The 14576-nt window shown below is 44.6% G+C and overlaps 1 protein-coding gene across 4 annotated transcripts in view; it reads right to left on the bottom strand.

Annotated features, from left to right (window-relative positions):
- The window catches only part of PID1 (phosphotyrosine interaction domain containing 1), a 231459-nt gene that overhangs the window by 111543 nt on the left and 105340 nt on the right, over positions 1–14576 (bottom strand). For 3 of the 4 annotated variants that reach the window (XR_006713212.1, XM_045481577.1, XM_045481578.1), the window contains exon 2: positions 12303–12449. The exons of the other annotated variant lie outside the window; for it this stretch is intronic. Coding sequence is in view for 2 of the 3 variants with exons in the window: in XM_045481577.1 (XP_045337533.1) it covers positions 12303–12449 (147 nt within the window). In the remaining variant the exon portion in view is untranslated. The remainder of the gene's footprint in view (positions 1–12302; positions 12450–14576) is intronic. 4 annotated transcript variants of the gene reach the window in all.

Consider the following 14576-nt stretch of genomic DNA (forward strand, 5'->3'; position numbering starts at 1 on the left):
GGTAGTCGGGAGTTGAAATACTCAGAGATATAAGACGAAATAACTGTACATATTTAAGAGAGCAGTTTATGATCTTTTTATGATCTGGGTTATTTATTACCACGTTCACATCAATACCTCCTTTGCTACCATGTTGTCTATAGTTCATTGACCCTTCCACTCAAACGAAGGGGAAGCTATATTTGAATCACAACTGTAACTTATTTCTATAGCTCTGCTCTTGTGAGAAGCTCAAAGTACTTTATAAATATTTCTTTAAACTTGAAAGTTAGTTAAGGGTCACTGTTTCCATGTTAGATAAAGATATAAAACAAGAAAAGTTCAAACAGCCAAAATTAGCAGTTTAGAGGGGGCTGAACAGTTGAGAGGATAAAGGTGACGAGTTGACCTTAAACATCCATGTCTTCTCCAGGGGTGCCTGGGTGGCTCAGTGGGTTAAGTGTCCAACTTCAGCTCAGGTCATGATCTCGCGGTCCAGGAGTTCGAGCCCCGTGTCAGGCTCTGTGCTGACAACTCAGAGCCTGGAGCCTGCTTCGGATTCTGTGTCTGTGTCTCCCTCTCTCTCTGACCCTCCCTTGCTCATGCTCTCGTGCTCTCTCTCTCTCTCTCTCAAAAGTGAATAAACATCAAAAATTTTTTAAATTATCAAAACATAAAGAGCAAGAAATGCAATAAAATCATGGTGTCTTGACCGACTCTTCGCTCATCACAGATATTAACTAAAATTTCAGAAGTAACTATGTTAGGAAAATGGAAGAAGGCAAGTGGGTAGAGCTCTTACGGATCTCAATCTGTATCTACTCAACTAGCCAAAAGATATTACTGAAAATGGTAAAAGTATGAAGGTAAACATAAAAAGAAACTGCTAAAATCATTAAAGTTGGAGCAGGACTGGGGCATGAGAGGGACAAAGGGGACAGGTAAACATCTTAGGTTTCATTTTTCATTACTATTTGATGGGTTATTTTTAGCTCTACAGGGATTGCTTTGATACAATTTTAAAGCTTCAGGCAAGAAAAAAAAAATCACTCGCAAAGAAAGTCTAGGTTTATATGAGATTATATCCAGTCTATACGAATGCCTCCTTATTTAATGCACATTTTCCATTTCACAAACAATAAATGAAACCAGCCTTTTAGGAGCAGAGGGACTGACGCTGTAACATGTGAGTTCCTCTAGTGTGAAAAGGAAATAAAACACTGAAAAAAATGACATAACAAAAAATAAGTAGAAAAAAATATATGTATACATACTTGGAAATGTCTTTTTAAGCATTAGCTTCTTATGTTTAAGCATCATATTTGCATCAACCAGATTTTAGCTTAAAGCTATCTTGACCTTGTAACCATCTTGAACAAGTTGTACAGTCTCTGCTGGAAAACCATAAAGTATATTATTAATTAATAATTATTAATTATTAATATACTTTAATAATAAAGTATATTATATATTAATAAAGTATATTGGTTTTCTGCATGGTGTTTCTATAGGTTGCCTGACAAATGAAGTCAACCACAGAGAAACTGTATTTTATCCACAGAATTAATCCAGGAAAACATGTAAAATAATTAACATCTCCTCCACATAAATAACAAATCCTCCTAAATTCAGATAATGATTAAATGTTCAGGACTAAACCGACAAATTGTTTCAAAGACAAACTATCTAAACAGGAATTCATGAGGGGAAAATAACTTCATAACAAGATACTTCCCTCCGACACACACATTATGCTCAGGATATTTCCGCATCATTTTCAAAATTATCCTTAAAGCTTTACTGAGAAAAGGGGGGGGGGGTGTGAAACATTAGTCACATTCCCTGTGGTAGAACTGTGGATCTTTCTTACAAATAGTCTAATATTCCCAGTACCCTGGACCTACAAACTACAAATGGTCAGGACTTTGTATAAGAAACTCATGATTCCATTCAAAATTTGAAGCTCTCTCTTCCGTTTCAAAAATTTTGATAAAGAAAACAAGATAAAGAAATTTGGCTCAAAACAGGGGCAAGACACTTCTGCAGACTGATCCCCCTCATTTTTCTATTTCTTTAAAGTAGTTTTCTGAATTCCATTGAGAGTATTTACTTGGGCACAAGAAATAAGATAACCTAAACAACTGATTAACTAGAGGCATTATATTTCTTTTTGCTTAGAAATTTTTACATTTCTAGAATTCCTCATTTACAAAGAAACAAGCTACAGCAGGCTGAGTAAGACCACTCAAAAAATATTTGGTCCTATTCCCTGGAACCTGACACGTTACCTTATAAGGGAAAAGGGTCTTTGCTGGCTTGATTAAGCTAAAAGTCTTGAGCTAAGGAGATTATCCTGGACTATCAGGTGGGTACCAAGTCCAACCACAAGTGTCCTTACAAAAGAAAGGCCAAGGGAGGTTGGATATAGACAGAGGAGGAGGCAGCAAGTGTGGCCACGTAGGCAGAAAATGGCGTGGTCTGGCCACAGGCCAAGAAATGCCTGCAGCCACCCAAAACTGGAAGAGGGAAGGAACCAGTTTTCTTCTCCAGCCTCCAGAGGAAGCTCCTTGACACCTTGATTTCTGCCCACTGATACCAATTTTGGACTTCTGGCCCCCAAATCTGCGAGAAAATAAATTTCTCGTTATTTGAAGCACTAAGGTCGTCGCTAAGCAGCCTCAGGAAACCAGCATATCATCCATGCGAGGGCATCTGAGTCGGCTGACAATCATTGTGCTGAACACACCAGATAAGTCTGACACTGGACAAGTCACAGGTTAGGTGGGAAAATGTCACCTTCCCGGAAGCTACAGAAATTCCGATCTGGTCAAAAAGAAGAAACAAACGTCTAAGTTGGGGTGACTTAGAAGAAGCTGTTTTCCAAAATGCTCCATTTAGAATGGAGTTTCTTCCATATAGTTCTCCCTGCAAACTTTCACCCAAAGAAACATTTCTCCTTAAAAGTTATTTTTAACAACTAACTACAAACGTAATATTTGTTGGAAAGTTAGAAAATTTCAAAACGCAAAGTTTTACCCATAATCCTACTATCCAGGGATCACTTCTGTTCATATTTAAGCAGAAGCCCTCTATTAGGAATGTTTGCAGATAATTATTTTACTTTTATTTTATTTTACAAAAGTAAAATCCTATTAACATTTTGCAACCAGCTATTTAATTTACTTAACACATTATGATCATTTCCCACATCAGTATAATTTCTACAACAGAATTTTTAATGACTGCGTGTTCTCCATAGCGTTGTGAAGCAAAAATATTAAAATATCTCTTTCAGACGCTTCGATTGTTTTCCCATTTTTCACTAACGAATCTTTGCTGCTCTCCCAAGAGTTTTTAAAGGCAAGAAGCAAAGTAGGCAGTGACATTTGGAGATGCAGGAAGATACAGTCTTTGACACCGGCCCAAAGGTAAAGCTTTAATACCAAATTGGGTTCCCTGGAGTAAAATGGTCATTTTTCAGCCACAGTCCTCACCGTGTGGGGCACCAGGAAATAGTTTCAAGGTGTCAAAGATGCCCAGCGGCGAACAGCAGTACTGTACCCATCGGGGGAAAGAGTAGCCCCATAAAGAAGTCTACAATCTTACTCAACACGCAGGATGATAATCTACGCCCTAAATGCTTTTATCAGAGGAAGTGACGCTATCCCCAATATGAAAAGATTTTAATCCCCAGAAAACAAAAGTGAGCTCAGGAAGGGTGAAGACATTTGCTGAAGCCACCACAGCTGTCAGTGGGAAGACCAAAGTACAGAATTCCAAGTCGTAAGTTGAGACTCACAGCCAAAAAGTTGACAGCTACAAACAAAACATCCTTCCCGCCAGGTACCACGGGTATAGCGTAAGTAGTGCGCATTTCAAATATAACACAGAGACCAATTCTAAAACAATATGCGGGAGCTTCAGCTGTCCCCAGAGTTATATCCATTTTCTCCCCTCAACACTTCTGAGACCGGAACAGGGTGGTCAACAGAGTAGGCACTTGTGTGTAGGATTAAATGGGAGGAGTAAGACTGAGGACAGTTTCCCTGCCTGGTGGGCAGGAACTTCCTCTGGTTCTCATAATGTTCCTTTTCCAGTGATTCCTCTTGCTCTCTCTGGTCCCCAAATATTAGAGCGGACACATGGCTACATGTGTAAGCGTGTGAGTGGGTGTGCCTGTCTCGCTCCTTTCTCTTCCCATGGCCCCATTTTCCTTGAGGGACCGGACACCAATGAAATTCCAACTCCATGTAACGAGGTGCCCTTTGGGTGTCGCCCAGGGGTGGCCTCACAGATATTTCGAATTTCACAAGCTTGAACTCACGACTTCTGAAAACTTGCTTCTCTTTCTCTACCTTGAATAATGGGTTGCCAAATTAGAAACCTAGAATGAAAGCCAGAAGGAGGGGGGCAGCCTCAAGATTTCTCCGCTGAACAAGAACACCGCCCCCGCCCCGACCAGTAAGTCAAAAAAGGCCCTCAGTGCAGAAGGCCAAACCACATGCTAGCTGATGGTCATTCATGACTGCCTGCACAGGGGCCCTGGGGAGTAGCCTAGTCTCAAACTGAGGCTCATCTTGTCTGGGCAAGAACATCCCCATATAGATTCAAGGGGGTGCTGTAATAAGGAAGGAAAGGAACTCCTTGCCCTGTAACCTGAGGACACTCTGCATTTTCTTTCACAGCCACTGCTCTTCCTACAGAATGTATTTTGTCTGCCCTCGGGTCATTCAGCCTTTTTTTTTAAAAAGAGAGCCTTTTTTACCGTGGACTGTGGGATCAGCCTCTCACCAGTTGCAGTCGACCCAACCCCTAAATGCACATTAACCAGATACTGGGTCAGCTGTTTTCTGCTTGGCCAGAAAGCCGTGTAAGGCGTTCCCTATAATCTCCTTAACCAGGACATAGCTATTTGATTTCCCACAGTGGACACTTCTGTTGCCTCTCTAGTATCTCCTTCCCTCTTCCCTCCTGTTGGAATTTGCAGATTCCAAAGCAAATAAATTTCAATGATGTAAGTCAATTCCAGTTAGGTTTTCTGTTATTTCAAGCCAAAGTACCCCAAACCACTGTTTTTCTTTGTGTCCCTATTAACATCTGAAACATTCTGAGAGTGCCGCAATATATTCTTATAGGTGGAGAAAGAAATGAATGAAGAAAATTAGGAAGGAAGGGAGGGAGGGAACAAGGGAAGGAGAGAAAGAGAAGGTCAGAAGATGTAGAGGTCAACACAGTCAAAATTGCAGAAAAATAAAAGCTAGTCTCTTGAACAACAGATGTTAGCTCATATCAACGTTTACCTTTCCACATTTGGGGAGACAAGCTAGAGTAAATATGCTTTCATTTGTCTACAGGAAAGTCTGGGAAAGAATAAAGAGAAAATAGATTGGAATTAGATACCATTCACTCTGAATCTAGAGGTTCACATCTTGGCTTACACCGAGAGACTTAAATAACCAATAAAGACTACCTGCCTGAGTCTTACTTCATATGTTACTATTCTTTCTTTTACTTGTATTCCGTATTGATAGCGAAATCAGAAATGTATTTTGCAAGAACATCTGCACAGTTTGCAGAATGGGACTCGTGCAATGCCCCAAGTCGCCTACACCAAAAGAGCCTGCAGAATGCATTCGGTGAGACTGATGACACGGTATAATCAGTGTTTCTCCCTCCTATGGATGAATAAAATCATGGGTCTTTGGCTAACATGAAAAAAAAAATGAGAAAACGTGACTAGTCCTATTCAAATGCTTCTTTTTAATTAAATACATAACTGATCAAAGAAGCACAAAAATACATACGATACAGGTGAGGCTAATTTTTAAATAGATTTACATTCAAATCAGGAGCTCTTCTCATAAGTAGGATTGCTGGAAATCAGTCTTTTCTGAGACTGGCCACCTCACGCGTATGCAAAGCGGTAGGATTTGAGGAGTGCCTGCAAAGCCTTCAGCTCAGAAACTTCTCTTCACCGTCCCATGCAACTGGAAAGCAACCACATCCTTCTTGAGGGCTAGGTGACTATTACTGTTATTCTTAAATGCACGAGCCTCAAAAAGGGTCGCGTAAAAAGTAATATGGTATGTGAATCCCGAGCTCCTTCTGGGGAATGACATTGTTGGATGGCTTCTGCCCTCACCCATGGGAACAGGACAGTGAGGGTCTTAGATGGGGCTTCACGGGATGCTTAGCCAGGTGCCTCACTCTGGAGGAGATGAGATTTGGGAGCTAGAGCGTTCTGTGGGAGAGCAGGCCCAGGTGAGGCGCCGGGAGGTGGGGGTGAGGCTTTAGTGACCGTGAGGGCACAGAGGCAGCTGTATGCCTACCAAGCTGCAGAATGGAGACAAGGGCACTCTTGGCAAGAGCAATGAAAGAACGAGGTGGGGGAGGGGGGAGTGGGAAGAAATATCTTGAGCTCGATTAGCCCAATTCACCACCATCTCCCCAAGCCTGTCTGGTGGCCCAGAGGAACATCCCTGCTGGAGCTCTATCTCAGGACCCTGGCTCCACCCAGCTGTACCGAGCGGGTGCAGAGGAAAGACAGCCAGGCAAACCAGAACAAAGGCAGGCTGGCTCAGATCCAAACAAGAGAGCTGTCACTGCGGATTTTCCCGCCTTTCCTTCCTGCCTCTTTCCCCTCTTGTCCTCCCCAGGTACATGTTTCCCATGTTTCCAGAGTTCCTTCTTCAACTCACCGGAGTCCCAACACTCAAATCAACCACCCTTCCCAAACCTTATAGAAGGTTTTATTATTTTTTTTTTCAACGTTTATTCATTTTTGGGACAGAGAGAGACAGAGCATGAACGGGGGAGGGGCAGAGAGAGAGGGAGACACAGAATCTCGGAAACAGGCTCCAGGCTCTGAGCCATCAGCCCAGAGCCTGATGCGGGGCTCGAACTCACGGACCGTGAGATCGTGACCTGGCTGAAGTCGGACACTTAACCGACTGCGCCACCCAGGCGCCCCTAGAAGGTTTTAAATAAAAGATAAATGTTATCAGATGTGCGAGAGCCCCAATTCTGGCTCAGCATATTTGTTTCGGCATGAGTACTATTTTGCTTTCAAACTATAAACACCGTAAAGCTGGGGACTATTTCTGTGGAAGGGGTTTGTAGTTCAGTGTTCACATGGGCATCCAGGAACTCGATGGGCATTTAGTGTTTTTTCATATATGTGTTTTACAAGGGATGTGACTTTCATCATAGTCTCTCTCTCTCTCTCTCTCTCTCTCTCTGTCTCTCTTGGAAAACCAAATCTGAGGACCTGAAAGGAAAGGAGGGGTAAATTATATGGTACTTTCAGTACACGTTCCCCACGCTTTCTGGGTTTTGTGAGCAAAGACAAAATTCTACTCCACTTACACACACGGTCAATTTGAGTCTTGGACCTTTAGATAAGAGAATGCCTGAAATACACCGACCTTGGTTCTGGTCTATCAAAGATGCGGTAAGTGAGGCTTACAGAAGCAAAATGACCTTCTAAAATCACATGACACAACTGGCCAAAAGAGCTACCTTGGGACAGACACGGGAGCCACTCAACGGTCATTGCGAGGGAGTGGAATCTAGAGGGGAGGTGCACAGGCTGTGGAGCCAGACGGATGAAGTTCAAATGCAGGCTTTGCCAGTTACTCCCTGGATGCTCTGGTATAGGAAAGAACTTCTCTATGCCTCAACTAGCTCACCTGTGAAATGGGGCCACAGATGGCACTTAAACCACTGGGTCATCGCGAGGACCAAATGGGTAGTTTATATCATGAAAAGTGCATAGGAGAGTGCTTAATGTATTAATAAACTTCAGCTCTTTATTCGCATTATTTCTGTATAATTAGTATTTTCTTACTAATTATGATCATCACCGTCATTATCTCATTTCCGGAAGGCTTTGAGAACTCGGCCAAGTAGGCCCAGAAGGGAGTCAATCCGAAACAGAACAGCGCCCCCTGTAGGACGAGGCCGCAGACACAGGCGCTGTCCTTCACGCACGCATCTGCAGCCCAGTTCTTTCTTGGACGCCGGCCTCCTGGTCAGCTGTGGCAACCCCATTCCGACCACACAATGGCCAGCTAGCTCCGTCCTCCATATCCCACCTCACCTCCCCGTCCCCGGGTGTGACTCCACTTCAGTCACTCGCGTGGCTCCCCTCACACATCAGGTCCTCAAGCCCCACGCTTCTCCCAGGCACCACAGCCTTGTAACCTGCACGGTCTCTTTGTTTTAAATTTTTTTAAGTTTACTATTTATCTTGAGAGAGACAGCACAAGTGGGGGAAGGGTGGAGAGAGAGGGAGACGGCGAATCCCAAGCAGGCTCCACGCCGTCAGCACGCAGCCCGACTCGGGGCTCGAACCCACAAACCCGTGAGATCGTGACCTGACTTGAAACCAAGACTCAGACACTTAACCCACCGAGCCGCCCGGGCACCCCTGCACAGTCACAGTCTATTTTTAAGTGCAGGTTTCTTTTTTGCCCGCTTAGCTGAGCACCTGCATCAAAATCTCTGGAAAGAAGGTCCAGACACCTGCCGTCTAGGGGTTTCTGATACACGAGTTTCAGCAGCCCTGGGATTCACTGATTTCAGGCACTCGTCTCTTCCTTCTACTTGGCTACGAACTGCATTACCCACCCTTGCCCACTTGGACGCCTTTCCCCACAATTCCACGTCCACAGTACAGTAGGTTTTTCAAGGACGATTAATCAAGTAAATGTTTGCTAACGAGTCAGAGAGCCAGCTAGGATTCTGTTGCGCGAGGCCGGAGAAGCCAGGTATGACAGACCATTGCTGCTGCTGCTGCGGAATCAGACACAGCAGCTGATACTCTGAAAAGCCCCAGCAAGAGTAAGGGCAGGCCAGTCCTAATGGTATGCAGGGGGGGTGTGCAGTTAAATAACTCCACTCCAACAAAAAAAAAAAAAAAAAAAAAAAAAAAAGGCAGCCGTAGAGGAAAACACACAAAGACCCAGCTGCCCACAACATGAATAGCCTGGCAGGGCAATCCCATCAGGACCCACGGAGAATACAGATCAGAGGGAAAGGGGGAGTCTGAGTGGGCCAGTGCCTCGATGGTGCTAAACCATCATCCGTTTTCAGCCCCTTGGCCTTTGCTTCCTCCTGGCTCTCTCCCTCCCCAAATCCACCGTTATGCAAGCACAACTTGAGAGCTGTTTAAGCCAAAAGAACTAGCACTGTGTGAATATGGAGGGTCCCGTCCGCCGGCCCTGCAGCTGGGCCTGAACGACATTGTGCTCATTATTCGTGGCAGGCGTGAGCCTGAGAGAGAGAGAGAGAGAGAGAGAGAGCTCCTTCTGCAGCTGGCATTTTGTGAGCTAAGTTACTCGTCAGAATCCAAGAGGAAACACTGCGTTTTGTTCCTGTGGATGCCTGGGGGCGGGGCGGGGGCAGGGGCGGGTGGGGGGGGGGGGGGAGGGCGGGGCATTCTAAACAGAAATTTCAAAGCTCAAAAGTGTAACTTTGTCATTGTCTTTGAACAAAAGAATATGACTCGGAACACAAACAGGATATTATTATTGCCGATTAAAGAACTGTCAACCCCAGTGTGTCCAAGTTAAGATGTAAATGTATAAAGTGCCTTGTAGAACACAATTTGAACAATGACACATGGGGGGAGGGGGTCTTCCTTCAAATAGAATCCTAAAGCTAGAGCTGGCCCAGATTATGATTATCTGCACCTGGAATCTCATCTTCAAGATTTCTAGGGATGGAGAGTTCAGAAACTTTCTACAGCCTGGTGGTCTGTGTTTTTCACCTTGAAGGCCAAGGTCTCCCCAGTGTCCAGGTGAAATCACGGATGATCTCCCTTTGTCTACCCAGCCCCACTGACTGATGCCAAGCCCACCTCATTCTCTCGGGTGTGTTCTTCTGAATCCCTTCTATTTTTTTCCAACATCCTTTTAGGAGTAAAATAAGCGAACACAGACCTAAGGCAATACACGGAAAAAAAAAATTACTCCATGCATCTCGAACCCTATGCTCCCTTTCAGGAAAATGACAGTTTTTATTCTCCTAGCAAATATTTATCTATCTAGAAAATCTCTCTCTCTCTCTCTCTCTCTCTCTCACACACACACACACACACACACACACACACACCTCTTTTATATCTTGATTGGATTGCTAGGCCTTTCACTCTATAACTGCATCCCTCCCCCCATTTAAACATACTCTGCAGACTTTACCAAAGGCACCTCCCCTCCTTTCACTTGTCCTTACTGACTTCATCTTGCTTCTGAGGGACCCTTTTCCCCAACAGGAGCAGAATTCAAAAGGACTCTGGGAGCCCTCTAAAGGATGTATAACACAATTTGATCTCCTATCACTTTCAAATTTAACGAGTACTTTCCTAATGCCTTTGTATCATCCATTTATCCAAAGCGCTGCATACACGGGGACCCAAGACCAGTTCCGCAGACCCACGGACTCCTGTCGAAGCACGGCCTCTGGCAACTGCTCTTTGGAAGCTGAAAGTTCACCTTAGCAGAGTTACCATTTACAACCACTTTTGGGGGGCACCTGGGTGGTGCAGTCGATTAAGTGGCTGACTCCTGATTTTGGCTCAGGGCACGGTCTCACGGTTCATGCGTTCAAACCCCGCATCGGGCTCTGCACTCACAGCACGAGAGCCTGCTTTGCATCCTCTGTCTCCCTCTCTCTGCCCCTCCCCGACTCACTCACACACTCTCTCTCAGATCTCTCTCTCTCTCTCTCTCTCTCTCTCTCTCTCGAAAATAAACACGTTTAAAAAATGTTTAAATAAAAAATAAATAATAAAATCACTTTTTTTTTTTTTAACAGAGTCCTATAACCCGCTGGCCTAAATCTCTCTAACGGACACGCATAATAATTAGAACAGAGTCTAAACTCCTTGCCTTGATGACACCACACCACACAACACAACTTTCACAACTCCCCGGTCCCACTGCCCATTCTTTTCCGTTACAAAAGATGCCAACACCATGGCCACCTATGAGAATCCGTGCTCCCCGTCCCTTCCGCCTGAAAGATTCTTCTGCAAGTTCTTTCAGACTGGCTGTCTCAACCGCCAGTGCTCACTTACCTGTATTTTCTCTTCCCTCCCCCGCCAACTGGCAGTTAAACCCCACAAAGATGCTGGCGGGAGTGCTCCACTGACCCCAGTGCTGGGCCGAGGGTAAGCCCCCAATGGATATTTGTGAAATAAATGACCATGTGTGGGGTTTTGTGTACATAGCCATCACTCAAGATTTCTGTAGCCTCCAATCTGACCACAGCTATGCAAGACCTGGGGAGGGGATGGAATATTCTGGCAAGAAAGCTAGATGGATCTTGACTTCCCTAGGAAATGCAATAAGGAAAGGAGTGTCTGTAAGGTTACAAAAGAAACCCACATGCAAACGCGCATTCTTGTTTTATTTTCTTTTCACTACTCAAAACAAAGTTCTACCCCTTATTTAATTTTTACTCCTCCAAACAAATTGCTGATGACGAAATGTGCACGAACATATTTTCTTTGTTACCTCTGAACTGATTGCTATATTCATCAATTCATGCACAAAAGAATATCAAGTGAGAAAGAACCCAAAAACTTACCAAAATTATACACTTCATTTCTAGGGTTTTTTTTTATAATGTCAGCAGTATCGTTTACATAAATGAAAAATGTTTTTTAATGGATTCTGAGACATGAATATTAGTATAAATTCAGAGTGCCCAAGCCAAGCAAAAATGCAAAATTTTTTCTCCCAAAGGAGAACGATACTGTTGAGAAATCTGTTTTTTATTCTTCAAGATGTGGTTTATTCAGAGTGCAAATACAAGGGAAGGAAGGATCACAGAGGACAGAACTTTTCCTGTGTACATGGGTTCAGATGGTACAACGAATGTGGGCAGAATACTATTCTACTCATACATACTAAAACTTATGTTTTTCACGCGTACCTGAAAACAAGGAAGAGAGCCAGATCGCTAAAAATAGAGCAAGAGACAGATTCATACAACCATCACTCAGTGAGCTTTTATTAGCTGTTCGACCTTTTCATTCCTTTCAAAAGTGACCGTGGGGGAGGGGCGCCTGGGTGGCTCAGTGGGTTAAGCTTCCGACGCTTGATTTCAGCTCAGGTCACGAGCTCATGGTTTGTGGGTTTGAGCTCTGTGTTCGGATTCTCTTTCGCTCCTTCACTCTCTGCCCTTCCCCCACTCACTCTCTCTGTCTCATGAGAAATACACATAAGTAAATAAATGAATAGTTACCACTGGTAAACAAGTGTCTTAAGGCTACACATCTTTCTGTCTCTCCCGCTGGCTGCGGGCCACATGCCACATACCTTGCAGCCACTGTGAGTCCTGGTCTTCATCAGGGGTGTAGTGGTGCACAGCTCAATGGCCTCAGGCTCGTGGAAGATGACTGCTGGGAGGGGGTCCTTCTTCAGTGTCAGGACATTCAATTTAGACTTCAGCATGGTCTGAAAGTGCTGACGAGCAAAAGGAACAAGCAAACAAATAAATAAAGAAGCCAACTCTAGTGGAATTTTTTGGAGCAGTATGTGGTGCACCGACACATCAGACCCAGTAGCAAAATCTTTTTTATTAACTCTGTTTTACTAGGGAAGGTCAAGAGACACTTAGTCACATGAAGGGGGAAAACTGTCAGGATGCCCCTAAGTTGACACCGTGGGAGACGGCCAACCCCCCCACACAGAGACCACGGGAACATGGGGCAGCGGTAGAATCACCAACACCTTGCTCTGGGAAGTTCTTCCAAGGTGATATGTAGAGAGAGACTCCTAGAGATTTAAGGCATGTTGATTTCAGCCAGAGAAGTGAAGATGTTCAGAAAAGGTGATTGGCGCTATTTTGGGGGCAGTCTAGAGCTAATGAAAAAGGAGAAGAGCCAATGAAAAGAACACAAGAATCCTGCTCTCTGCCTTCCCCCGTTCTGCCATGCGCTGGCTGTAGAACTTCAGGAAAGCCACCACTTTTCAATAGACCATTTCTCTTCCTGAGTCTAGTAAATATCTATTCTGTATGCAGTTCCTGTTGGCATCCGTTTTGAAATATAACCAGAATCCAGCTACATTTAATAACTGCTATGTATACACCCAGTCCAGGCCCCATCTTTGTTTGGTCTACCATAGCATCTGGTCCTACCACTCCCAACCTTGACCCAGTGCAGGGTATTACCACAGCACAGCCAGGGGGGGCCTTCTCAGCTCAGATCACAGTTTGTCACCCCTCTGGTAGGACTATCTCAAGCCTTCCCTTCTCACAAAAATATTCCAAGTCCTTGCCTTGGCCTTTCAGGGACCGCTGCCTCTCTAACCTCGCCTCCCACTCCTCACCCTCCCTCTCACTTGGATCCAACCATGGTGGCGTCTTTATTCTTCTGAGGATAAGGCGAAGACACACGTGCCTTGGGATGTCTGAACATGCTCCCCCTGCTCTAGGATCTGAATCCCTTGCTTCTGTATCTTCTTGAGGACCTTGATCAAATGTCACCTTATAAGACAGGCCTTCTTTATCAATATTATCTAAAATAGCAGGTGCGTGTGCCCCCCCCCCCCACACACACAGATGGCTTCGTGGGCCCGCAACGTCCACCATCACAACAGGATCCCCATGCTTAGGAGAACACCATGCTTGGTTTAATGCTCTTGGGTGAATGTCATGGTCTTGAAATCCTTCATAAATTTATCTTTGAGCCTGTGTTTTGTAATCTGAGTCCAATGAAACAGTAGAGTACATGCATGAGTAGAGGAGATACACACAATAGGTGCATCCCTGATTCCTAGGAATTAAAGAAGATGCCAAGCGAGTACCAGGCAAGCATATTAAGTCCATGGCTCTGTAAGCAGTGCACTGACAGCCCGAGGAGGCCATGCTTTGGAGGGAGAACTTGCTTCAAATGCAGAAGTAAGTCAGTTGTATTTTAACAAACATGAATGATCAAGGAACTCTAGCATATCCCTTCTATTTGTAGGACTTTCCTGTAACAGACAACTGAAAATGACGACAGAGAAGGAAAGGGACAGGGAGGACAGCCACAGCTCCTCCTCCCTTCGGTCCCTCCTCACTAATCTGCAAGCTAAAGGTAAAGTGTCAGGAGAATGTGCATTTTTAGAAATGGAACAGGGGCACCTGGGTGGCTCAGTCGGGTAAGCAACCGGCTCTCGATTTCAGCTCAGGTCGTGCTCTCACGGTTTGTGGGCTAGAGCTCCACGTCGGGCTCTGCACTGACAGCACGGCACCTGCTTGAGATTCTTTCTCTCTCTGCCCCTCCCTCGCTCGTGTGTGTGCACTTTCTCTCTCTCTCTCTCAAAACAATTAGTTAATTAATTAATAAAAAGAAATGAAACAAGGGCAGTGGGTGGCTCAGTCAGTTGAGGGTCTGACTCTTGATTTCAGCTCAGGTCACGATCCCAGGGTCGTGGGATTGAGCCCCATGCTGGGCTCTGCAATGCGCATGGAGCCTGCTTGGGATTCTCTCTCTCTCTGTCTCTCTCTGTCTCTCTCTGTCTCTCTCTCTCCCCCTCTTCCCATCCCCCACTCATGGGTAGGCACTCTCAATAAATAAATAAATAAATAAATAAATAAATAAATAA

Source organism: Leopardus geoffroyi, chromosome C1 (genome assembly GCF_018350155.1).
Source record: "Leopardus geoffroyi isolate Oge1 chromosome C1, O.geoffroyi_Oge1_pat1.0, whole genome shotgun sequence".
NCBI classification, from domain to species: Eukaryota; Metazoa; Chordata; class Mammalia; order Carnivora; family Felidae; genus Leopardus; species Leopardus geoffroyi.